At 36.5% G+C, this 24,972-nt stretch overlaps 1 protein-coding gene and 1 long non-coding RNA gene across 2 annotated transcripts; one reads left to right on the top strand and one right to left on the bottom strand.

Moving 5' to 3' along the window:
- Nucleotides 1-1,988: 1,988 nt before the first annotated feature.
- On the bottom strand, nucleotides 1,989-17,278 carry LOC121726938. Its single transcript, XR_006035594.1, has 3 exons — nucleotides 17,262-17,278; nucleotides 2,911-2,913; nucleotides 1,989-2,106 (listed from the first exon to the last, which is right to left on the bottom strand). It is a non-coding gene; the product is annotated as an uncharacterized LOC121726938 (long non-coding RNA).
- Nucleotides 17,279-18,675: 1,397 nt separating this feature from the next.
- On the top strand, nucleotides 18,676-19,347 carry LOC121727110. The gene has a single exon (XM_042114790.1). It carries the CDS (start codon nucleotides 18,676-18,678, stop codon nucleotides 19,345-19,347), a length of 672 nt encoding a protein of 223 aa, XP_041970724.1.
- The last annotated feature ends 5,625 nt before the right edge of the window (nucleotides 19,348-24,972 follow it).

Below are 24,972 nucleotides of genomic sequence, written 5' to 3'. Positions count from 1 at the left end.
GATTTTTGTATAAAAAAAATCTGCGTCGAATGGTCTATATCTCGTCTTTCTATACGACCATGGATTTTTACCACCTTTCAGCGCAGACCTTAAAATAACTTGTCGTAACTAGACGAAAAACTGCAATTTTTGGATAAAAGATAGATACGGCAATGCGTGAGAAATTAGAAAAAGATACGACACAGGTTTTTTAACGCTCGAGTTTGATTTGAATGAGTTACGGCATTTCTTTCGCCTAAAATACAATATTCCCAAGGATACGACAATTTCGCTGCGGGAAATGTTGTGTACTTTTATAGATACGATAATTTATTTTATACTTATTTCATAGGTATGAAAAAGTTATTACATTTTAAACACATAATTTTAATCTTAAACCTATAATTACAACCAACGAATATAGTTGAGTTATGCATGTGTACAGAGATAAGTAACGCCATTTCATCTCCCTCCCGCCCCTCTATGATATCTTCACCAGCGCTCCCTATACGCCGTTCTTAACGCCTTTTAGTTGATGCGCGAGCATTGATTTGAGAAAACGAGTTTGTTGCTGTATTCTTAACACTATTGTATCAATGCACGTTTATTCATGTCAAAAAGTAAGCTTAATCAAGTGTAGTGAAAGCAGAGTGGGCCTTTTTTGATGGGCAGGGCAACCCATCATAGGTGCCCCGGGTTGGGGATGTGCCTCAGTTAAGCTGAAGCAACCCGGGGGTATGTGGGACTATTACCCACTAAAACCACCTGCGGTTTGTCTTCAGCCGTATACGGAGGGATGTCCTGGATATGTCTAACACAGGGCTCCCTCCACGACCGGACTTCCTCCAAAATAAGGGAACGCTTTGGCAAACTGAAGCATTCCCCTCGGCGCCGGGACTAGCTAAGCCGGTCAGGTTCCCATCCTGACCCGGAGCCCCATATTAGACAGAAGTTTGAAGGTTCGCGTAACGACGCCTCCGTACTCCCATCCTGCGCCAGCGGAGCGGAACGGAGGATGGATCATCCTCTCGCACGCAAGGACGGTTTCGCAGAAAGGGACCGCCGCTTGCCAGGCCTCATCACTCTCGAGCATGTAGCGAACCATGCTCGAGAGCGAGAGGTCCCGCCCAAGCACCGCTAAGAATCATGGTGCTGCACGGCCCAACAAACGCACTTTCGGACCCGCCGAAGCTCCTCCCAATGTAGGTCTTCGCCCCGTGACCTCTCTGAAACGAGGAGGTGCAACTCGGCACTCGGCAGAGACCGTCGCAACAAGCTCCCACGTCGGGTTTTCCACCAGGGCAGTGGCTGCCGCCCAGGACCCTCACCGCAAAGACCCGCTGCGCTCTTCGCAGCTGGGCCTCTCATATATTCTTACGAGTGGTAAGGGAATCTGCCTAAATTGGGGCACCGTACAGGGCTATACTCCGACAGACTCCGGAGTATAGCCGCTTGCAGGCTTTGCTGGGCCCTCGGCCGGCCCAGCGCTGACGCCGCCCTCACGACCTTCGGTCCCAACTGTTGGAAATGTGGGCCGAAGGTCCACCTCCCGTCCAGGATGAGTCCAAGACATTTAAGCATCGGACTCATCCTGACCTCCATCTCTCTGATAAGGAGTCGTGCTCCGGGTGGGGAACCTCTCCTCCCGTGTCCGCGGAAGAGTAGGGTTTCGGACTTGCTTAGGCGTACCCGAAGCCCAAGCCACTCTATGTGGCTGACAATGAGCGATGCTCCCACCTCAGCCAGCCGCGCAGCCTCCTCGAAGGTCTTCTCTCGGAATAAGACATAGGTGTGGTCGCAGTAACAGACGAGCTCCATGCCCGAGAGAAGAGCACACTGCAGGACCCAGTCGAAGCAAGAAATATCCAGACGCGAACCTTGTGGGACACCGCACTCGACCTTCCTCCTCTCTAAGGACCCCAACCCGTCCTCGTAGAAATCAGAGTGGGCCGGCTTCTATTGTGTTGAAAAAGTGTGCTCCAGAGTTGGCTACGGTCTTAACACGTCTTTTACGTTTCTCCTACACTTCTGGCATTATCCGGCTTCTTATAAGACAGCTTTGGTGTACCCGATCCCTAAAATAGGTGACCGCTCATATCCTTCCAACTACAAACCAATCGTTATAACCTCCGTCTTCTTGCATATAATGGAATCCATTATCCACTATCCCAAGCCGCCCAAGTATCTTTCGATACTTGGGCGGCTTGGGATTACTAAGCGACAAACAGTACGGGTTCCGAAAGGGTCGCTCGGCTGGTGATCTCTTGGCGTACCGAACTCATCGTTGGGCTCAGGTGATTGAGTCGAAGGGAGAGACATTGGTTGTTAGTTTGGACATTACAAAGGCCTTTGATCGGGTTTGGCAAAAAGCGCTGCTATCAAAGCTTCCTTAATATAGGCAAATGGGTCACAATTTCCTTAGCAGATCAATGACATGTTACAGACCAACGGCATTTATTGCTATGCAAAATATGATAGTAAAGTTGATTCCCATGGAAAGCTTGTATATATACCAGCCTCCCCCTTATTTTTCTAAATGTCATCGAAAGTCGAAACGAACTTGTGTCTGCAATAGAGAATTTATAGGAGAAAGTCTCTAAATAGGATCAACGTTACTTATTTCAATTCAACCCCGCCAAGATACAAGTTTATGCGTTCACCACTAAAAAGTCTCCAATAGTCATATATCTCCTCGTTTTTAAGGCACCTCTTTAACAATCTCCTCCAGCATTGAAATACTTGGCGTAAGCATATCGAGCGAAGTCCAGTTCCGGTGTTATCTAGAGGGTGAAGCCAAGCTAGCCTCGAAAAAGCTTGATGTTTTTAACAGAACGAGTATTCCAGTCCGGGCTAACGTCTACAACTCTACAAGGCGCAGGTTCGGCCTTATATGGAATACTCTTCTCATCTCTGGACAGAGGCACCAAATACCAACTACTCTCTTTGGATCGTATCCAACGAAGAGCCGCTAGAATTGTTGACTGCCATAGTATTTCAAACAGGATTGACCCCTTGGAATTACGCCGAGATGTAGCTGCACTCTGATTCCTCTATCGGCTGTATCACAGGGAGTGCTCCTGCAACTTTTCGCCATCATTCTTCACGGTGGAAGACTGCCACTCATCACCTTAATGAGTTCCAGTGTTCCACCGTGCGTTTCTCACGTAATTTTCTGCTGCACACATGTAAAATTCCCTGTTTATTTTCTTATATTATAAAGAAATAACAATAAATAATCGTATTATTTCTTATAATATGTTATAATGACATTCTTTTAAAACAAACAATTCATTCACTTTAAGATACAGCATTCCATTTTAACAACGTCTGTCGCCGATTTTGCACATAAACCAAAAGTTGTAATCAATTTAATTAAGTAAATAAGATACGGCGAAATGAAATTTGTAGGGGCATGTTATATTTGAGATACGACAGATCCGTCGCTCAAAAAAAAATTGCTTTTTTAAGTTGTCTAAACATTTCCTCTCAAAGATACAACATTTCTGCTGCATAAAATAGAAAAATATTTTGTCGTAACTTATTAAAAATCAATGAAATATCAACTTTAGAACAATTTGAACAAACTCATCGTATAGGCATCAGATTAATATAAATACGTTCCAATTTTTAACGTTCTATGTTGATAAATATAGAAGTTATGAATTTTTAAAAAAGTTTTTTGACTCTACTGTAAAGTTGGGTTTTTCGAGATACGCCACTTCTGCTTTCATCCGTCGATATGCACATTGGCTGGGCGAGTAAATTAAACACAGATTACTGTATAACTGAACACTGTACTACTCTGGCCACGGCTGGTGAAGAAGTGATCATCAGACCGAAGTCGAGCGACCACTCCAAGCACCCCCCACTACCTAAGTAGGCGTCCATCTTTATTTATCAATACACTACACTGTATATATTTACAGTACAAAGTTATTCAATAAAACATGACCGCGCGAATGAAAAACATCGCCTAAAATAAAAGCCCAACTACCCCAGTTCTCAGGTAATATAGCGGTATTTTGAGGCAAACATAATAATTAAATTTGTAATTCCAGCGGCGGTAAATAAAGCCACGGCTTACTGCGGCCAGCTGTACCCTCGCCCGGACTGAACTTAATATTCAACACTAACTATGCGATTTGTTTGAACATTATTTTTCATTAAACACGAATAAATAGGCTTCGTTCTACTTAATTGCGCTAAACGACCGGTAAGTGGGCACGACTTGCAGATCGATATAGTTGTAGCTGTTGTAATATGAGCCTTAGGGTAAGTTCACACAGAAACGAGACGTAACGAGACCGACACGACGATGCTAACAAAATTGAAATGTCAAGTTGGGTCACGCTAATATAGCTTGATACTTCTGTATTTTGCATTGCCTCATTGCCACTCGTGATGTACCGTTTTGGTGCTCACTGTCCACTGACCCTTGCTACTACTAACTTATAACTACTAATAACATGAAAATGTTCAATTCATGATAATATTATAGATATGATGTAGGTACCTACTATTAAAGAAATTGATGATACTCGTATGTTTAATGTAATTCATTAGCAGATGGCGAGCCTTAGGTGATTCGGTCGGGCTCTTTTAAAGCCTATCATCACGACTAACATTAGCTTTGTCCACACTGTGCCTTTTTTGTTCATCAAGGGCATGCGTTTTAGCGTAGTTAACAGCGAACTGCCTGTGACGCATGCCCTCTGACCGTATCCAAAACTTTCGCTTTGTTCTCTAATGAAAATGTTGGCGTTGCGTTCGTTGACGCATTCAATTATTGAATGCGCTAATACGAATGTTGAATGAAAGAATATGACGAAAATTGAAGACGAAAGTGAACAGTGTGGACATAGCTATAAACCTTGACATAGCTTGACTAAATAACGTAGGTCCACTGTTTAGGAATTAATTTCTATGATAGTACATGAAATTGAACGAACATGTAGTGTCAAGCTATTAGACTTATTAGTCGAGACTCGAGTGCTTAAAAGTTATAGAGGCAAGCGACGCCCGTAGAGAGTACACGCTTCAGTTTTCAAGTAGGCACTAATATGAGCGTCACAATATTGTTTGTCTGTTATGCTTTCACGCGTCGCTTAATACTTAGTTGCTAAATTAGTACAAAATTTGCTGATAATATATTCTATAATGTAAGATTTAATTTACAACTCGGCAATATAAAGAGTGAATTTTTAAAAAGAGAATGATATACAAAGTCCGAAATAATAGGAGATAGCGAAAATGTTAACAGAGTTGCATACTAGAATATAATAAAACTAAAATCAAACTATTATATCTATACATATTATAAAACAAAGTCGCTTTTATCCCTCATGTCCCTTTGTTCTTCATATCAATCTTTAAAACTACGCAACGGATTTTGATGATTCTTTCAGTGTTAGGTAGCCCATTTATCGAAGAAGGATAGGCTATATTTTATCACGCTAAGACTAATAGAAAAAACGAGGGAAATTATTTGAAAGGGCTTATCTCGCGAACTACTGGAGCAATTTTTATGTTATTTGACACATAAGAAGTAGACAACGTGAAGGATCATAGGCTATCGATTTTAATCATTTTTTCAGTGGCTATATATTTTATACCCGTGCGATGCTGGGACGGGTCGCTAGTTTTATAATAATTCCTCTAGCCTAACTGATTTTGGGAAAAATTACACTATCAACGGTAAGTATTTAAAAAAATCAAAACTACTCCATCCACAAACATTCAAATAGCATTGCTGTTATTTACCAGACAACATAAAGTAAAGTATAACACCAAAACCCCGACTAACATTCATTTCCTGTTGTAGAGCGATATTGAATATTTTGATGTTTCAGTTTTTCAGTTAAAAGTTTTCATTTTACTGTGCGATTTTGGCATTTTCTGTTTGTTGTAGTAACTCGACCTGCAACAACAATTTCTCTCTATTCATTTGAGAATTACATACACGTATTTAAACTAGGAAAATAATATTTAATACTAGTCTAACGTGTATTATAACGTCCATTATTACGTTCTGCGAAAAATTATTAGCAATGTCAGAGTTATATTTTTGCTAACATAATTATATAGCTTCATACGTAGCGTAGTGAGCTTAACCCATCAACTCCCAAGCGGCACCAGGGTGCCGCATAACAATTGAATATCTATTGCGTCTGCGATTCCCACGACGGAGGTATTAAAAAGTACTATACCTACTTAAAATTATGGACTTACGGGCTGTTTCACCACTTCCTGATAAATGTCGGATAGGCTATCCACAACTAACTGACTGAGGGCCTGTTTCACCACTTCCTGATAAGGTGCCGGATAGGCTATCCACAACTTATATCAAGTTAAATTTTGGATAGTCTATCCGACACTTATCAGGAAGTGGTGAAACAGGCCTTTATACTCCATACTCTATCTGTTAGATAAGTTGTGGATAGCCTATCCGGCACTTATCAGTAAGTGTTGAAACAGGCCCTTAAATCGTTTAAAATTAACTTAATTATAAAATTGACGTCAAAAAGCGCTAATGCCTATTTTGAAAACTTAAAAGTTACATTGAGTTGAGTCTTCAACAGAAAGTGATTTCAGCCTATTGTTGAGTGAAATAATGATGATGAACGTGTCATCCTGTTCAAGTTAAAAGCCGATGTTAATTGAGTTGGATTCAGATAGCGCCGTCCTCGCCGCCCGCCCTGGCCGCCGCCCGCCCGCCCGCCGTCCGCTGGTGGTAATTGTGTTACATGCAAACATGTTCCTGCTCTCAACTCCTAACTCACTAAATGACATTTTTTCACTAACCTCGTTACAATCTAGCTCTTTGCAACAAAGCCTATCAGAGAGCTATTGAAATTTTCAATCAATAATTCAATTGAATACTTTAGAACTTGCTTCAAAAAGTCACGAAAATTGACCTAACCTGTAATGAATTATTTAAACGACGCTACCTTTGTTCACAAAATGTACACATTATAAAAGAACCATTATCCATTACAATAACGCTGACAGATAACGAAAGTCACCCCAACGAAATCCAGTAAACGCGAACGTTCCAGTCGTAAAAATATTAAAAGAGGTCGAAGCAATAAAAGTGGAATTAAAGGCTAATAATGAAATATCTTTATCTCGTGAGCGCTCAGATTTTTTCTAATGCCGAATAGAGAGAAGCAATTATAAGTTGTAACTAATCCCGTTATCGGGGAGAGAGTCGCCGGGTCCGCAGCCACTCTGAATATAATTCACTTTATCCATATTCAATATCAGATCGCCGTCGCCGGGCAAATAAAGCGATTCAAGTGAGAATTATTATTGGATAAAGCCCGCCTCTTTCCTCCTTGTCTATTTTCAGTGTTCGTCGGACCGTGATAATTTACGTGTTGTGTTCGATATTGCACTTTCAAAATGTTCTTTATTACCTGTTTATTGCCGTTGCGGTCGGCGATACGAGATCGATGGCTTCGATTGTTTCGTCAAACATTAATTAATTAATTTTAATGAAAAAGCATGTTTTTTGATTCGTTGAAAACTTTTACTACAAAGTTGAGATGTCTCATTTACGGTCGTTCCCAATATTTGATCTATCTCTGGTTTTGCCTTACTAGAGATAGGAATAGCTCACAATTGACATAAAATATATGTCTCTAATGTCTAATGTGAGTTATTTCTATCTCTAGTAGGGCAAAACCAGAGATAGATCAAATATTGGGAATGGCCGTTAGAAACTCAAAATTATATAGATTGATTTGACATAATTAAACAATTTATGTGTTCAATGCTAATATGAAATGATAACAATTATTATAATCGACGAGTATTTGTCTTTCTATCTTCTTTGCATCTAAACTGATTTTGAATGGACAGAGGATACTATTTTTGTGAAGAAGAGTACCTACCCAATAACTTAATAGTATGTTTTCAAATATGTCCCGAAGCCCTGCGATTCCCTTCTCATAAAATATATTAAATTGTAGAGTTAATTCAGCGTGAATTCCTCATAGACATTAGGGTATCTCCAAGGTGGACCCATATGGAGTCGTGTGACGTAATCTGTGGGAGTTTTCAACAGTATCTGGGCCCTAACTGGCCGTGACACGTCTATTACGATACCGTCCTCGGTCCTCTGCCGTCCGTCCTCGGCCATGCGACCCTCGTCTTAATTTACTATTGACTAAGGATACGAGCACATTGAGACGAGACGCAGAGGACCGCACTATTCATACAAGTTTTGTGACCGAAACCGGTGATTAAGTTTTTTTTTTATATAAAATTTGTAGGAAAACTAGCAAACGGGTCACCTGATGGAAAGCAACTACTGTCGCTCATGGACACTCGCAATATTAGAAGAATTGCAAATGTGTTGCCGGCCTTTTGAGCGGGAATTTACGCTTAAGGGGGGACTAACCCTAAAGTGTCGATTTTATAATTCATTTTTATACTTGAAAATAAGCCCCGAATTGTTTCATTTTCTAAAATTAGATAATACATTATATTTCTGAGAATTCGATCTGAGCAAAAACACGATATCTTAAAATTTTCTCGATAGAAAAAAATCACAAAGATGTATCTAATTTTCACGAATTTTTCATTTATTGCCATAACCGTGCATTGAACTAAGTTAATATTTTAACACATTGTATAAAATTCTATCATTGAGAGATCGACCTAGCGGATTTTTAAAATGTTGTATATTCATCGATTTATTGAGAAAAAACTAATTTGGCGATGAATCCGCGTCGTTCTTTTTCACCTGGCATATGAAAGACGGGCGTGAGTGTGAAGAGAGAAGGACGATGTTTGATTTTTTGGGTTAGTCGTGCCGCGGTGTATGAAATATGTGGCCGGCCCCATGCAGCTCGTGACTCGTCACAATTTGCGCGAAACTGAAGGCCCTTAATTAGGTTGTTTTTTAATTAAATTACGTTTTTTTAGTAACAATTTTGTTTATCTTTTTCTTTCAATTATCTTCACAAGAAAAAAAATTGTTGTAGACTGTTTCTTATTGATTTCCAAGGTGTTACAAATTATTATTAAAATTAGTAGGTGTAATAATTATTTTCTCACACGTTATAAGGAAAAAATGTTGTCTAGTAGATATCAATTATTGTTTGTTGTTCTAGCGTGACACTAATCAATTAAAATAATAATATACCCTTATGTTAATTAAGTAATTAACATGTGCAAGTGCACATTCAAAAAAGTTGACGGATTTATTTGTACCTGCTCGTAGTTATAGGCTAATGAATGTCATAACTTACTTTGCTATCAATAAATTTTGCGCCATACAAAGAAACTACGTACACATTACACAATCTAATTTGAAAAGTTTTTTTTGCCACATATCTACACATCTATACATACATATACATACGTATAAATAAAATTGGAGTATCTGTTTGTAATATTGAAAGAACAGTTTTTTACTACATGCATATGAATATACATACGGTACATAAACCAAAATAGCACTTTTTACAATTTGTCTGTTTGTTCCGGCTAATCTTTGAAACGGCTGGGGCAATTTTAACGGGACTTTTTTTGGCAGATAGCGGATATAATAAGGACTAACTTAGGCTACCTTTTAACCGACTTTCAAAAAAGGAGGACATATTTTGTAATTTCAATACTTTCTAGCTAGCGCGATACTTGAGATATATCAGCCTGCAGACATATTACTATAATATTATTGCCGCGGACGAAGTCGCGGGTAACAGCTAGTAAATAATATAATGATAATAATTATAAACTATAAGAAATTGCCTTGACAAATAATACTACACTCAATAATTTCTGCTGATTATCGTCTATTACCATTTACCGACGACACAACTCAAATGAAATATTTTCATACAGGTATCGTTATAGGGGTCGGTCGGAATAGCGAAACTCCATTATAATTTTGTCATGTCCGCGCGGCCGTCCCGGCTTAAAACTAAGCCATCGTTCCTTCGATTTTAATGAACTTTCGTGGCGTAGGTATTTTATATTTAGGGCCTTAGAAATTTAATATTTGTTTAAAATTGTAATTAAAAATATGAGATTGCAGTTAATTATGAATACACTGAAAAAAATGCCTTTAAACGCTCGCCTTTTATTATTACCCAACCGATTTTACGAAATTTTACGTTAGAAAAGCTTGCTTAGCAACAAGAAAATGAAAATTCTCAGTGCCACATTTACGTACATAAAGTGACTTACAACATAGCTTTTTCTACCCTCATGGCGTAAATCCACCCAAAAATAAACCACGATTTAATTGTTTATTAGCTGCCATTTTAATTCATAATGTATAGGCAGCACTCGCGGTTTTTATTATCAGTGCAACCAAAATCATTATTAAATTGTTTTACGTATAAGCTTTCAGAGTACTGGACATCGGCGCAAAAGCTTTTAAAACAATTAAGCTTGTTGTCCCGTCCGTTTTAAAATACGGGGATTTATTTTAAGGGTGTAACTCATACTCAGTGAAATATTAAGCCGGCCGTTAGAGACACTTCACTTGTCTCGCCGGCCCACTAGGCCGCGTTTTATGGTGGACGTTTTATACTTTGAAGTGAGCTAGCCCTCTGAAAGAGGTAATTAGGCGAGAGGTTCACGGAGCCGGTGGGCCGGATGATCGTGTTAGACAAATTAGAACGTGTTATTGAGCAAAGAGAACATTTATAACGCGACATAACCCTGTGTAGTTTTTTTATGGATATACGCGTAAAGGTTACGGGGTCGAGGTATGAAGATGATTCGACATATCACATTTGGTACATCTGATGTACTCGTACATATGGTGGGGTTAATCATTTTGTATTTATCAAGTGTAGATCTGATTAGAACAATATTGTAAAACTCAAAGTTGGTAATTTTGATTTTATAAGGCCTGCATTGTCGGTTTCGCCAAAAGCCTAAATAAAAATAAAAAAAATTGGCCAAGTGCGAGTTGGACTCGCGCACGAAGGGTTCCGTACCGTTATAGAGCGAAAATAAGGAAAAAATTGTGTTTTTTGTATGGGAGCCCCCTTAATTATTAATTTTATTTTAATTTTATTATTTAATATTAAAATACACATATAATTGAGGATTTTGTGAAAATTTTAAGTGTCTATATGTTGCCATTATGGATTACGAGCCAAAAATACCAAAAAAAATAACGTTTGTTGTATGGGAGCCCCCCTTAAATATTAACTTTTTTTTTTAGTATTTGTTGTTATAGCGGCAACAGATATACATAATCTGTGACAGACAGACGGACAGACATCGAAGTCTCAGTAATAGGGTCCCGTTTTTACCCTTTGGGTACGGAACCCTAAAAATTTTATTTTGGTAAAATTATTAGTTAATTCAATAACAAAAGATAAACAATTAAATTGCCAGTCATATACATTTAACTACACGTGCATAATATCACATCTCTGTCTCTATAGTAGCTATAGTACCCCAAAGTTTAAAAACAACAACAACACACGACCATGAACACAAGTTGTCATAAAAACGAACAATAGTGTTGATCAATACAGACACTTTTCTATTTCGATCACCGAAGCATTGGAAATAAAATATAACCGCTATCACATTTCCACGCGACAGGCGGAAATAAAACCTGCCGACAAATCGACAAGGCTGCAGCTTCGTGCCGACAAACACGGTATAACAGCAGCTACCTGCGTGCTGCATGGAGGTTCTACGCTCAAAAGTGACAACCCTAATGTTGTAATATCGTATAGGGCTGCCAAAAGTGATAAACTTAATTTTGATTTTTGTACAGGGCTGTCACTTGGCTACTAGTTTTCGGGTTCCGTACCAAAGGGGAAAAAGCGAAAAAAACCTTAGGTAGATGAGACTTAAGTTTTCAGTGTCGGTCCGTCGGTCCGTCATCATCTTATTTCTCAAGAACCACGATAGCTAGCCTAAACATTTTTACACATTAAAAGTATCTGTTGCCGATATTATAACCACAAAGACTCTGGGTCGATTTTTGCTCCAACCTGCGTAAACTATTTATAACGGTAATTAATTATTAATTATTCATTTAAGGAAAATATATTATAATTATTTAACCTCAAAAAATACATCTTAAATTAACTTAATCAAATATCCTGAATCACTTCTACGTAAAAACTGAATCAGATTAATTATATGCAAATGTTATTATTAAATGTCAGATATTATTATTATCGTTGGCCTTGGATACTTATTTACAAGTAAAGGGACACTCGCACAATACTTTTAACACTTTCTGTTAGCTGGTATTTAATTAACTATTAAGGGGGCGACCAACCCGAAAAACCTCTCTTCACACTCACGCCCGTCTTTCATATGCCAGGTGAAAAAGGACGACGCGGAATCATCGCCAAGTTAGCGGGCAGTTATGGGTATTCTTTTTTTTTAAGGATATCAAACATCAGCATAGTCTAGTATGGGTAACAATATTGTGTGCGCCAGAGCAATCTTTGTAGAGATTGGTAGAAAGTTACCAAGTATACGTAGAGATGCATTAGCCCGAAAAACTTTACAGCTAAGAGCATCAATGTGAGGCTTCCAGGATAAGTTACTGTCAAATATGACCCCTAAATTCTTAATATACCATCGCTGAGTTTTCTGTAGACCTTTAATTCATAGTGTACAATACTTAATACATTATTTTGATAAATCTCGTAAATTGCGTTTGCAATGTAAGCGGAAAAAAATTCTTTTATTTACGACATCACAATATTGGAAACCCCAAAATTATCAGTATTTCTCAACTATTTAATGAATGTTATTATACTTATAAACCTTCCTCTTTAACCACTCTATCTATTAAAGAAAACCCCATCAAAATCCGTTGCGTAGTTTTAAAGATTAAAGGAAACAAAGGGACATGAGGGAAAAAAACGACTTTGTTTTATAATGTGTATTAACAGTATTTCTTCACTATTTAATTAATGTTATTATACTTATAAACTTTCCTCTTTAATCACTCTATCTATTAAAGAAAACTGCATCAAAATCCGTTGCGTATTTTTAAATATTAAAGGGAACAAAGGGACATGAGGGAAAAAAGCGACTTTGTTTTATAATAATATGTAGTGAAGTGATGATACCAATTTGAATTAAATAATCATCGTTAAGATAGGACAACGTCTGTCAAGTCAGCTAGTAATAAAATATATTGTTTACGCAGCGTATTATCGATACTCTTCAAGGTTCGTTGTTTTTGTCGGTCACTTTTCCGATGTGCGTCGGACCTTGTATATAGTTATTTTTATTAGCTAGGGGTGAGATTTTTTCAACTTATGATAAAAGTATTTAAATATAACAATATTATTAAGGGTCATTTGTTAAAAAAACAACACAAATATTTGGAGATGGGTGTAACTTGCCATTGCTTAAGGGCGCGTATTATATCAAATTGCTTTACATGATCGTCTGTAATATCTATATATTAATATGTGAACGAAAAACTTTGTACGAAAAATGGGGAAACGTAGGTGAATGAGATTTTGCACAGTTATGGTTTATATGGTGAAGGAGTGCATCGAGCTAATATTATTTTGAAATTATGCTTTTGTTACACATTTTTTTAACAAATAAAACATTACACACACTACAACACGCACACATGAGAAATGACAGATTTTTGAGTGACAAGCCTATACATACGAATTATACTCTTTTATTTATGGTTGAAGTCTGTTGACAATAAGTTGACAAATTGAAAATGGATTATAGGTTTTTTATTGAATCTTAGATACTATTAGACAATGCTTACACGGCCAGTCTGAGATCAGCTGAGTCCCAGAGACGAGAGTTGAAAAAAATATACGACACGACACGACTTGAGTCATAGCGCGATAAAATCGACGGTCCCTGCGTATAAAGCGACATGTCAAAAGTAGTGGTTTTCAGGAGAGCGTTTTTAAGATTCAAACTGTTACTGTAGATTATCATAAAACATTAACACAATGTTTTTGGTTGATTTGTAAAGCTTAATGTAGGCCGTTTCTAATGATATAACACAATTTTAAATATTTTCAATATTTTCGCCAAAATTACAAGATGACCGTTTTTACGCTGAAAATTCAAGACAAATTCAGTCTTGAATTGTCTGCGTAAAAACGGTTAAGTTGTACATGTCCGTTTTTACGTTGAAAGAATAAAAATATTATATCAGGTCCTAAATTCATTCAGCACTTCATAAAATGATTCTTATTGTCATAATTTCTAAGTTTATAATGTATGAGTAATATAAATTCTGGCTCTTCAGTAAGAAAACCTAAAAATACAGACATATCTTTTTATACGCTGCTAATTTAAGAAGTTTTTTCTATGTTATAATGAACGAATAAAAGGACATGTCATCAATAAGTATAGGTCTAAAATGAAAAATTCTAATGAAATGTGACTATTTAATAAGTTAAACTGTATAGATTTAAAAAATCTACAAATTTTAGTATCAATGTATTAACTAATTCTGTTTTCACTAATGGGTAAAACAAAAACATCATTTCTTCTCTTGGTCTTTTCAGATACGTCTTGGGCAAGGTCAATTTCTTTTCCAATTTCCCTTCCCTAGGTGACCATTGACGACCTTAGACTTTTATTGCATCTTACATGAATAAATTCTTTGAGGCTTCGTTATAACTTCTTCAGTGGACAAGTCTGGACGGTAAAATATAATTCTGAGTCGATTATTATATTCAACTTTTGCTGACTCTTGAGAATATAAGAAGGTCGTAATTTTGAGCATTACCATTGAATACAGAGCTGCATCGATGCAACCATCTTACAAGTTCCTCACAGGAACGAAATAGTGTTTCATTCCAAGTGGCGACCACCAAATTGACCACAGAACATCTTATCTATTCTAATATTATTTAGCTGAAAAGTTTGTTTGTTTGAACGCCCTAATCGCAAGAATTACTAGTCCGATTTTTAAAATTCTTTTAGTCTTAGATAGCTCATTTATCGAGAAAGGTTATAGGCTATAAATTATCACGCTAAAATAAATATGAGCAAGGGAACAGAAGAAAATGGAAAAAACGGGGAAGATTATTTGAAAGGGCTTATTTACCGTCGTTAGTTTGTGTATCGAGTGAACAAGGAGTGTTATTTATAGTTTTTAATTAATGTTACATTATTTATTAACTGTTTTAAATAAAATAAATAACATTTCATTTAAAAAATAAACAGTTTAACGCCTTTTGTTCGCAAAACTAATATGCAGTCGCAACTCATACTCAATGTTCTTGCAAAGCCGCAAACAAAGATATTTTATTTTATTTTTTTAAATAAAGTAACATAATATAATATTTTTAAGATTTTAGGTTTTCGTGCTTAATAATTGAAAATGGGAACCTATATATATATAGGTTCCCATTTTCAATTATATATATATATATATATATATATATATATATATATATATATATATATATATATATATATATATATATATATATATATATATATATATATATATATATATATATATATATATATATATATATATATATATATATATATATATATATATATATATATATATATATACTACCCCTACAAGTAATTCCAAAGATAAAAAGACGTAAATGACGACAAGTTGGGAGTTTTATTAGATTTTACTGTGGTAGATGCGGACATCTATACTTACCGTCTTGTACCGCGTTGGAAATTACGCACCGTCCCGCGACCACTTATTAAATAGTCACATTTCATTAGAATTTTTCATTTTAGACCCATACTTATTGATGACATGTCCTTTTATTCGTTCATTATAACATAGAAAAAACTTCTTAAATTAGCAGCGTATAAAAAGATATGTCTGTATTTTTAGGTTTTCTTACTGAAGAGCCAGAATTTATATTACTCATACATTATAAACTTATAAATTATGACAATAAGAATCATTTTATGAAGTGCTGAATGAATTTAGGACCTGATATAATATTTTTATTCTTTCAACGTAAAAACGGACATGTACGACTTAATTTTCAGCGTAAAAACGGTCATCTTGTAATTTTGGCGAAAATATTGAAAATATTTAAAATTGTGTTATATCATTAGAAACGGCCTACATTAAGCTTTACAAATCAACCAAAAACATTGTGTTAATGTTTTATGATAATCTACAGTAACAGTTTGAATCTTAAAAACGCTCTCCTGAAAACCACTACTTTTGACATGTCGCTTTATACGCAGGGACCGTCGATTTTATCGCGCTATGACTCAAGTCGTGTCGTGTCGTATCGTGACGTGTCATGTCGTGTCGTGTCGTGTCGTGTCGTGTCATGTCGTGACGTGACGTGACGTGACGTGACGTGTCGTGACGTGAAGTGGCGTGACGTCATGTGACGTGACGTGATGTGACGTGACGTGAAATGACGTGACGTGACTTCAAGTCAAATCCAGCCGGGTTTCAGAAAATGCCCGGTTAAATCCGGTCACTTTTGTTAAATAAAATGTAACTTTTTAGTCATGCAGAAATAAACGGAATATAACAACTCGCTAAATATAGATTTTTCACTGGTCAAAATCGAGTACGATTTCTTAAGGACTAAGTTAATCAGATTTTAACAAATTCTTGAAACAAAACAAATAACTATCAAACAGACTAATAAATCTAGCCAGAGATAACTAAAAAACAAAAAATAAATTATAAACAAAACACTTTTTGAAAAAAGCTTTTATTTAAATAGTACTAGAAGAAAATAAATTTCTCCTTCAAAATTTTATTATTAAGTTATAATCCTCAATATATTATACAATTTGCATGACAATAAAAGCTTGTCGCGCGATTTGTAAATAAACTAGTAGGTAGCAATTAAACTGAGTAAATTGATATTATATTTTTATTTTAATAAATTTATCAAGTACTGATAGGTACATTGTTAAGTCTTGCGAGTCGCGACAAGCTTTTATTATCATGCAAATTGTATAATATATTGAGGATTATAACTTAATACATGTAGTTAAAATTTTGAAGGAGAAGTTTATTTTCTTCTTTTTAGACTATTTAAATAAAAGCTTTTTTCAAAAAGTTTTTTGTTTATAATTTATTCCCATAAAATTTGAACTACTGCTAACAATAGCAGTACTTAGTTCAAATTATACGGGAAAAATGAGTCTTATGTTGTAAAATGTTAATCCCATCAAAAACATTTCCATGTAAAAATGTTGCCAAGATGAGAACATATAGTTCGTGGTGTCAAAAAGTAGTGAGATCTCATGTAGAGCCAAGTTTTTAACCTTACATACTCACTATTCAGCCCTAAATCTAAAAACCTTAATTTTACACTTAAGTCGCGGCAAAATACTTCATAATATTATAATGTGTCAGCTGTACGAGGAGCATTTAAAATATCTACACTTAAGTTAAAATGGGTGGCCTGGCCATTTTGTTACAGTAAATATAAAAGTTATTAAGTACAACAGAAAAGTAATATTATGTTTAATTCAAAGCCCATAGCATGACGAATAACAAAATGGCCAAGCCACCCATAGAATAACCGCCTCGCTACTTATGGCTGCCAGAAATAGAAGTCGATAGCGCGTTCATGAAACAGATAGTGGCATCTAGCGACGGCCGGCCGTAGTGACTTACCGACTATCTTAATAATATTATAAACATTCACCTTATCAATTTTAGGTTTCCGTACCCAAAGGGTAAAAACGGTACCCTATTACTAGACTTCGATGTCTGTTCGCTGTCCGTCTGTCCGTCTGTCTGTCTGTTTGTCTCAAAATCAAATCAAAAATCTTTATTAATTTCTCCCACAATACAAAAAACACATATACAATCATTATGATGCTTAGTTAAAAATTATAGTAGGAGACTGGTGCCCTTACTAGGTTGCCCTGTGTTAAGGGGTCACCAGGCCCCCCCTCAGAAGGTATTATTGAATCGTGTCTAACATCATTTATATTTTAGAGGTAAGTCACTAGTTGTGAGAGCATCTTCTAACGATATCTAATCATAAATTGTGTGTGTGTGTGTGTGTATGTGTGTGTGTGTGTGTGTGTGTGTGTGTGTGTGTGTGTGTGTGTGTGTGTGTGTGTGTGTGTGTGTGTGTGTGTGTGTGTGTGTGTGTGTGTGTGTGTGTGGGTGGGTGGGTGTGTGTGTGGGTGTGTGGGTGGGTGGGTGTGTTTATTTATTATTATTTTATTATTATTCAGTATATGTATTAAGTTAACTCCCTACACCCCAGCCCTACAACTAATGTCTTGGGATCAGTTGAAAAAAAAAAAAAAACTGCTGGGGTGCTGTATTTAATTATTAGTCCCTACCAGGGACTAATAATTAAATACGGCATTGTGACAAAGTGAAAATTTGTCGTCTTTGATGTACAAGAAGTATGCCAAATGCTACAACACCCTAGCCCTACGACAGAAGTCTTGGGATCAGTTATACTACTGCTAGGGTGCAAAGATAGCAGAAATTGCAGTTACAATACCAATAGTCCTACTCTGTCCTTACCAAGAGATTCTCGGTCTCATCATAGTTTAACGATTTTAGCCACTTTACTAATATGTATTTAACTTTGTTGCAAGATAAAGGATATATATTATATTTCTTATTTGCTATATTATATAGTTTTCTACCTATATAAGAGGAAAATCTTCGTGCAGAGTATGTGTTAGTTGATGGGACATTACAAATTCGATAATGCCTTCTTTCAGAAAGTACAGGTTGGTGGTGTTAGCGTTAACAACATTAGCTACGCGGACGACATGGTATTGCTGAGTCCCACTGCGAGAGGAATTCGGGAGATGCTGAAGGTGTGTGAGAGATACGCTGATTCGCATGGCCTGACATATAATGTCAACAAAAGTGAAATTATGATCTTTAAGGCCGCTGGTAAGTATCCCGAGTCCATACCTCCAATATACCTCGGCGGAAAGGAGCTGAACAGAGTATTTAATTTTAAATATCTCGGCCATATACTTACCGACGACCTTAAAGATGATCTAGATATTGAACGGGAGCGGAGGGCTTTGGCGGTGCGAGGTAATATGCTGGCCCGCAGGTTCTCACGTTGTACGGATGAAGTGAAGATCACACTCTTTAAAGCGTTCTGTCAGAATCTGTACACGGGCGGCCTGTGGATCATCTATACCAAAGCATCTCTAAACACCCTTCGCATCCAATATAACAATATCTTCAGGATGATGCTGAAACTTCCCCGATTTTGTAGTGCATCCGAGATGTTTGCACAAGCAAGGACGGATGGCTTCCGGGCACTCATGCGCAAGAAAGCTGCATCTCTAATAAATCGCGTAAGGGGAAGTGACAACAGCATCCTGAAGATTGTGGCAGATGATCCGCATGCACCTATATTAAGGAACTATGTGCGGATAATGAACGAATTCGAGAGCAGACCTCCAGGATATATTCGCTCATAGTTCTAAATGAGGTGCATGATTTTTGTTTAGTTTTAATTATTTACTTTAAGTTATGTTTTGTTCTTTTTAAATAACCCTAATAATTTTTAATTTATGTAATACTAACCAATGGACCACACTGTAGTCTGAAATAAAGATATTTGAATTTGAATTTGAATTATGCTGGTCATAGGGAGTATTCTTATGTGTACACATGATGGAGTAGAGCACAAAGAGTTGCCGAACTGTAAGGACATCACAGAGCTCATACAGTTCTTTAGTGGGAGTTAGAACTTAGAATTGGTTTGAAAAAGAAAATTTTTAGAATTAGCCTTTGCGCCCTTTCAACATTTATCATGAGACTTTTGGGTGCACCACCCCATGCGGTGATACCATAAGTTATTATAGATTGGCAGAGACTTGTATACACATAATATCTTAACAAATTATTATTGGCTACATAACGGAGGCGCTTAAATATGTAAGTAAGACGACGAATTTTGATAGCCAATTTATTTATGTGTTCAGCAAAATTCATTTTGTGATCTATAATCACACCCAGGTATCTTATATATTCTATCCTTTCGATTTGGCTACAGTCACACGGTGAATCAGATTGGGGAACACAATTATGGACTATAAGCTTAAAATAGTTATGCTCTTGCGGCAGCGAGGATTTTTTTATACCAAATGGAATGAATTTCGTTTTTGACGAATTAAGAGTAAAGTGGTGATTTGCAAGCCATCTTCCAACCATGTTTAACCCAAATTGTGCCTTATTGTACACATCAGTCCATGTTTTACCATAAAAAGTCAATGCAGTATCATCGGCATAGCATGTAATCATACAGTTTGGTAATCTTAATTTACACAAGTTATTAATGTAGCAGAGAAACAAGGTAGGTCCCAGTACACTTCCTTGTGGAATTCCGCATGTTACTGTCTCTTACATTTTGTACTGAGCCGAGTGAGCTCGAACTCGCCGGAAGGATATTTCGGATAGTGTGCGAGGTGGCGGTCCGGCGAAATTCAACTGTTTCTGATAAGAATTCGGAGACAATGTGCGGCCGGGCTAAGGGTCACCGCAGATATACGATTTCAAGTTGGCCGACTATCGTACTGCGTACAACTAAATTGCGTAGTATCACAATTTAATTGGACAACTTTTTAATTATTGTAGGTAATCGGAAAGGAGTCACGGTTTTAATACGATCGGTGTCCAATTATTATTTAGTTGTACAATTTAGTTGGATGCAATGTGCGAGCTCTCATAAGTCGCTATAGCTATTGATATACTTGCGCAATTTCAAGTTGGCCAACTGAATTGCGATTCAGTTGGCCAACTTGAAATTGTAAGTCTGCGTTCGCTCTAAGTAAATATAGGGACAGGGAATAAAATGTAGTGTTCACTGTTGGGTCTCCGCTAAACTCACTCACTAGACGAAACACAGCGCAAGCGCCGTTTCACGCCGGTTTTCTGTGAGTCTGTGGTCTCTCATAGCTAACTTTTTATTAGTCACATTCTTGTGACAAACAAAAATGGCATTTTATACTATTTTTTATTTTGTATCTAGCTTAAGAAACGGGGATATCTCATACTAACATCCACCCTCTATATCAAGGGGATGGGATAGGTTAGGTTGGGTTTGATAATTTTTTTGTTGTTTCTGTACTAATAGTAGGTTACATACCAAATTTCAGCTTTCTCAGACTTCAGGAAGTACCCTAACAATTTTGATGATCGGTGAGTCAGTGCCAGAAATGTGGGTTTTTGGACACCTATAAAATCTAAAGTATAATAGTAACAATATTCAAACTTTGCGTATTTAATTATTATACTCATGCCATTATGTCTGAAAAATTTCAACTGTCTGGCATTATCCGAACCAAAGTTACGAGGGTGCAAAAATACGACGAAACGTTTCGAGAAAAGGTAGGTAGTGCCCATGCGCGCTTCGCTTGGCTCATCTTGGCGGGGGCACTCCCGTGCCCCCAGATAACCGGCTTCACCCACTAATATATTATTATAACTGTGATAGTAACTTTGCCGCGTCGCGTTGGGGACATCAGAGCAGCTGGGTTTCTTTTAATACCCTGATTAACAGACATATCAGTAGATTGGTACACCCAAGTAACAAGTTCCTGTTAAGTTCAGCGATCCCCGTTATTGTAGAAATTGGTCTTCGGGTCTCGTTTGATCCCATAACGCGGTCACGGCTCTTATGCATGAATGTTATATTTTAATGAGGGGTGGAGAGGGGACGAGGGTGGCAGTTACGAACTGCTCGATAATTGCCAGATCCCCCTCATTGAGTCAGCGTACGACGGTCAATACATTAATAGATTTATTTTAAACATTTTTATAAATAACAGTCGAAATATTGTATTTTTTCGAAATAAAAGGTAGACTAGGTACCTATGTAAAGTTCACTTTTTAGGTTATTATCTATACTAATCTATACTTATACTTATAATCTACTAGCTGTTGCCCGCGACTTCGTCCGCGTGGGCTTCAGTTTATAGCGCGCGATGTCAACAAAATTGGTGTCAAAAGCTTTTATAAAAAAACCCTGGTACCCCTTAAATCAATACAGCTGTGCAGTGTGCACACAATAAGTATTTCATTTTTTTATATTAAACTTTATATTTTATGCCAAATTTTAAAGCTTATTTAGCCCTCCAATTACACAACTTTACCCATAAACTATTTATCATTGATAGATTTAAGGTTACGTCACTGTACAGATAAAGTACTGAGTTATTTAATACCGTAGAATAGATATAACAATCGAAAAAAATCGAAACTTAAATGTAAGATGATACCACCACTTTTGAGCAAGCGTCAGTGCGATGTAGAAGACGCACGGCGCCATCTATTATGAATTGTTGGAACTAACTTAATTTGAACAAATTTACGCATTTTCACCCCCTTACAACCCTTTTTTCTAGTAAAAAAGTAGCCTATGTCCTTTCTCAGGCTTTAGACTATCTGTAAACAAAATTTCATTACAATCGTTTCGGTAGTTTTGGCGTGAAAGCAAGATAGATAGACAGAGATACTTTCACATTTATAATGTTAGTATAGATTTACACAAATTTATGTAAAAGTATATAGGTATATCCGTTGCATCTTCATGTAATTTATAATTTATAATTTTGACGAAAAATATGAAGAGTTTTCCCGGAAAGGACGTGAGTTTCCAGCGCAGCGCGATAAAATGATTTTCGCCGCAAGTGACATTTTCATTACAATCGGTTCGGAAGTTTTGGCGTTTGGCGTGAAAGCGAGACTGACAGACAGACAGACAGACAGACACACAGAGATACTTTTGGCGTTTGGCGTGAACGCGAGACTGACAGACAGACAGACAGACAGAGATACTTTCGCATTTATAATATTAGTATAGATTACTGTTTTTGGGTATTTTGATTAATTAAGGGCCGCGCTACACCGGAATGGCGCTGCCATGCGAGGCGAGCACTTTCAGCGCTGCCATTCCGGTGTAGCGCGGCCCTAAGAGGGGTACCACTTACCAGGGTTTTAAAAAGTTTTTAAATTTGACACAAATTTTGTTGACACCACGCGCTATAAACTAAAGTCCACGCAGACGATGTCGCGGGCAACAGCTAGTTATGAATAAAAACAATATTATATAGTAAAGTAGGTATGATTAGTTCTGTTACAATAATAAAGTAAAAAATAAAACGCCATCTGTTTTCATATATTAGAATTAAAATGTTGATTGCATTGATATATTTTCTGGATGGAATATAGGCCAACACGGTACACTCGAACTCCTTTATTTTAGAGCGCCTTCTGTTGTCAACTTGTCACATAATTATATTAGAAATGCAGTAGGAGTTCTATAAGATAAGATAGATTGATTATTATTATACCAAGTGATTATATTATTAAACATAATATTCTAACGTATTAAAAACTATAAACAAAAACATACTAACTAATAAGAATGATTAGTTCTATGTTACAATAAAGTAAAAAATAAAACGCCATCTGTTGAATCGTATTAGAACTAAAATGTTCATTGCATCGATATATTTCTGGATTTTTTATAATATTATACATAAGATATGTTTAAGATTTTTGAAATTTTATTTTAATACACATCCAAGACCCAGGAACATTAAAAAAACTTTTTGTTCCGCCTGCGGGACTCGAACCCAGGACCCCCGGGATGAGCGCTGGCCACGCGCAATGCGAATTCATTTTCATCGATATTTTCATGGAAATAAGATATTTTCCCACATCAAAATGTAGCCTATGTCCTTTCTCAGACTCTAGAATAACTGTATACAAAATTTCATTGCAATCGGTTCAGTAGTTTTGGCGTGAAAGCAAGACAGACAGACAGACAGACAGACAGAGATACTTTCGCATTTATAATATTAGTATGGATATAATATTATAAAGCGGAAGAGTTTGTTAGTTTGTTTGTTTGTTTGTTTGAACGAGCTAATCTCAGGAACTACTAGTCCGATTTGAAAAATTCTTTCAATGTTAGATAGCCCATTTATCGAGGAAGGCTATAGGCTATATTTTATCACGCTAATACCAATAGGAGCGAAGAAATGGAGGAAAGTGTGGAAAAAACGGGGGGAAATTATTTGAAAGGGCTGATTTGAACGCGCTAATCTCAAGAACTACTGGTCCGATTTGGAAAAATATTTCAGTGTTAGATAGCCTACTTATCGAGAAAGGCTATAAGCTATATTTTATCACGCTAAGACTAATAAGAGCGAAGAAATAGAGGAAAGTGTGGAAAAAACGGGGGAAATTATTTGAAAGGGCTTATTTGAACGTACTGGAGCAATTTTTATGTTATTTGGCACACATGAAGAATAGACCACGTGAAAGGACATAGGTTTCTTTTTTTGCGGAAAAATGTACGTTTTCCGTGACATTCCTAAATTACGCGGGCGAAGCCGCGCGGAACATCTAGTATCGTATAATTCTGTACTATGGTTTTGAACATCTTTTTAATGAATACTAAATCTCAATCAAATCAAAAAAAAAAAAACATTCAAGGTAGCACTAGTGAACCTTCTCTTATACTTATTTTCCTGCTTTACATGCTTTAGACATCCAAAATAGCGCTATTTTAGATGTCTAAAGTGTCAAAAATCGTTGAAATCGAAAATCGAAATCGATATCAGTTTCGGGAGTAAGGCCCCAGTTGTAGGTATAATAATTAAAATAAAGTAATCGCAAAAATTATTTGGCGTAATTATAAAATAAATTTCGGTAAAAGTTCCAAACAATATTAGGTATAATATTTAAATTACGCAAAAAAATTACAACTAACAATACACATAATTACGTGTACAAATTATAATATTTTTAGCTTAATATATAATACGCATTTCATATTGTCATGTACACTTATAATATGAAATGCGTACATTCCTACTTAGGGGCCCTATATTTTCTGTTACGAAACATGTTTAAATATAGTCTGCCAAGAAAGTGAAGAAATTAAAAAGTGGCAACATCGTAGTGTCATCCCTTTCAAATCAATCTAAGAAAAAAGGGATGACACTACGATGTTGCCACTTTTTAATTTTTTCACTTTCTTGAGAGACTATATGTAATACCCAGTTACAAAAAAAAACATTTACTTATTTTAA

Source organism: Aricia agestis, chromosome 5, assembly GCF_905147365.1.
Source record: "Aricia agestis chromosome 5, ilAriAges1.1, whole genome shotgun sequence".
NCBI classification, from domain to species: Eukaryota; Metazoa; Arthropoda; class Insecta; order Lepidoptera; family Lycaenidae; genus Aricia; species Aricia agestis.
This window is presented reverse-complemented; position numbering and strand designations above follow the sequence as displayed.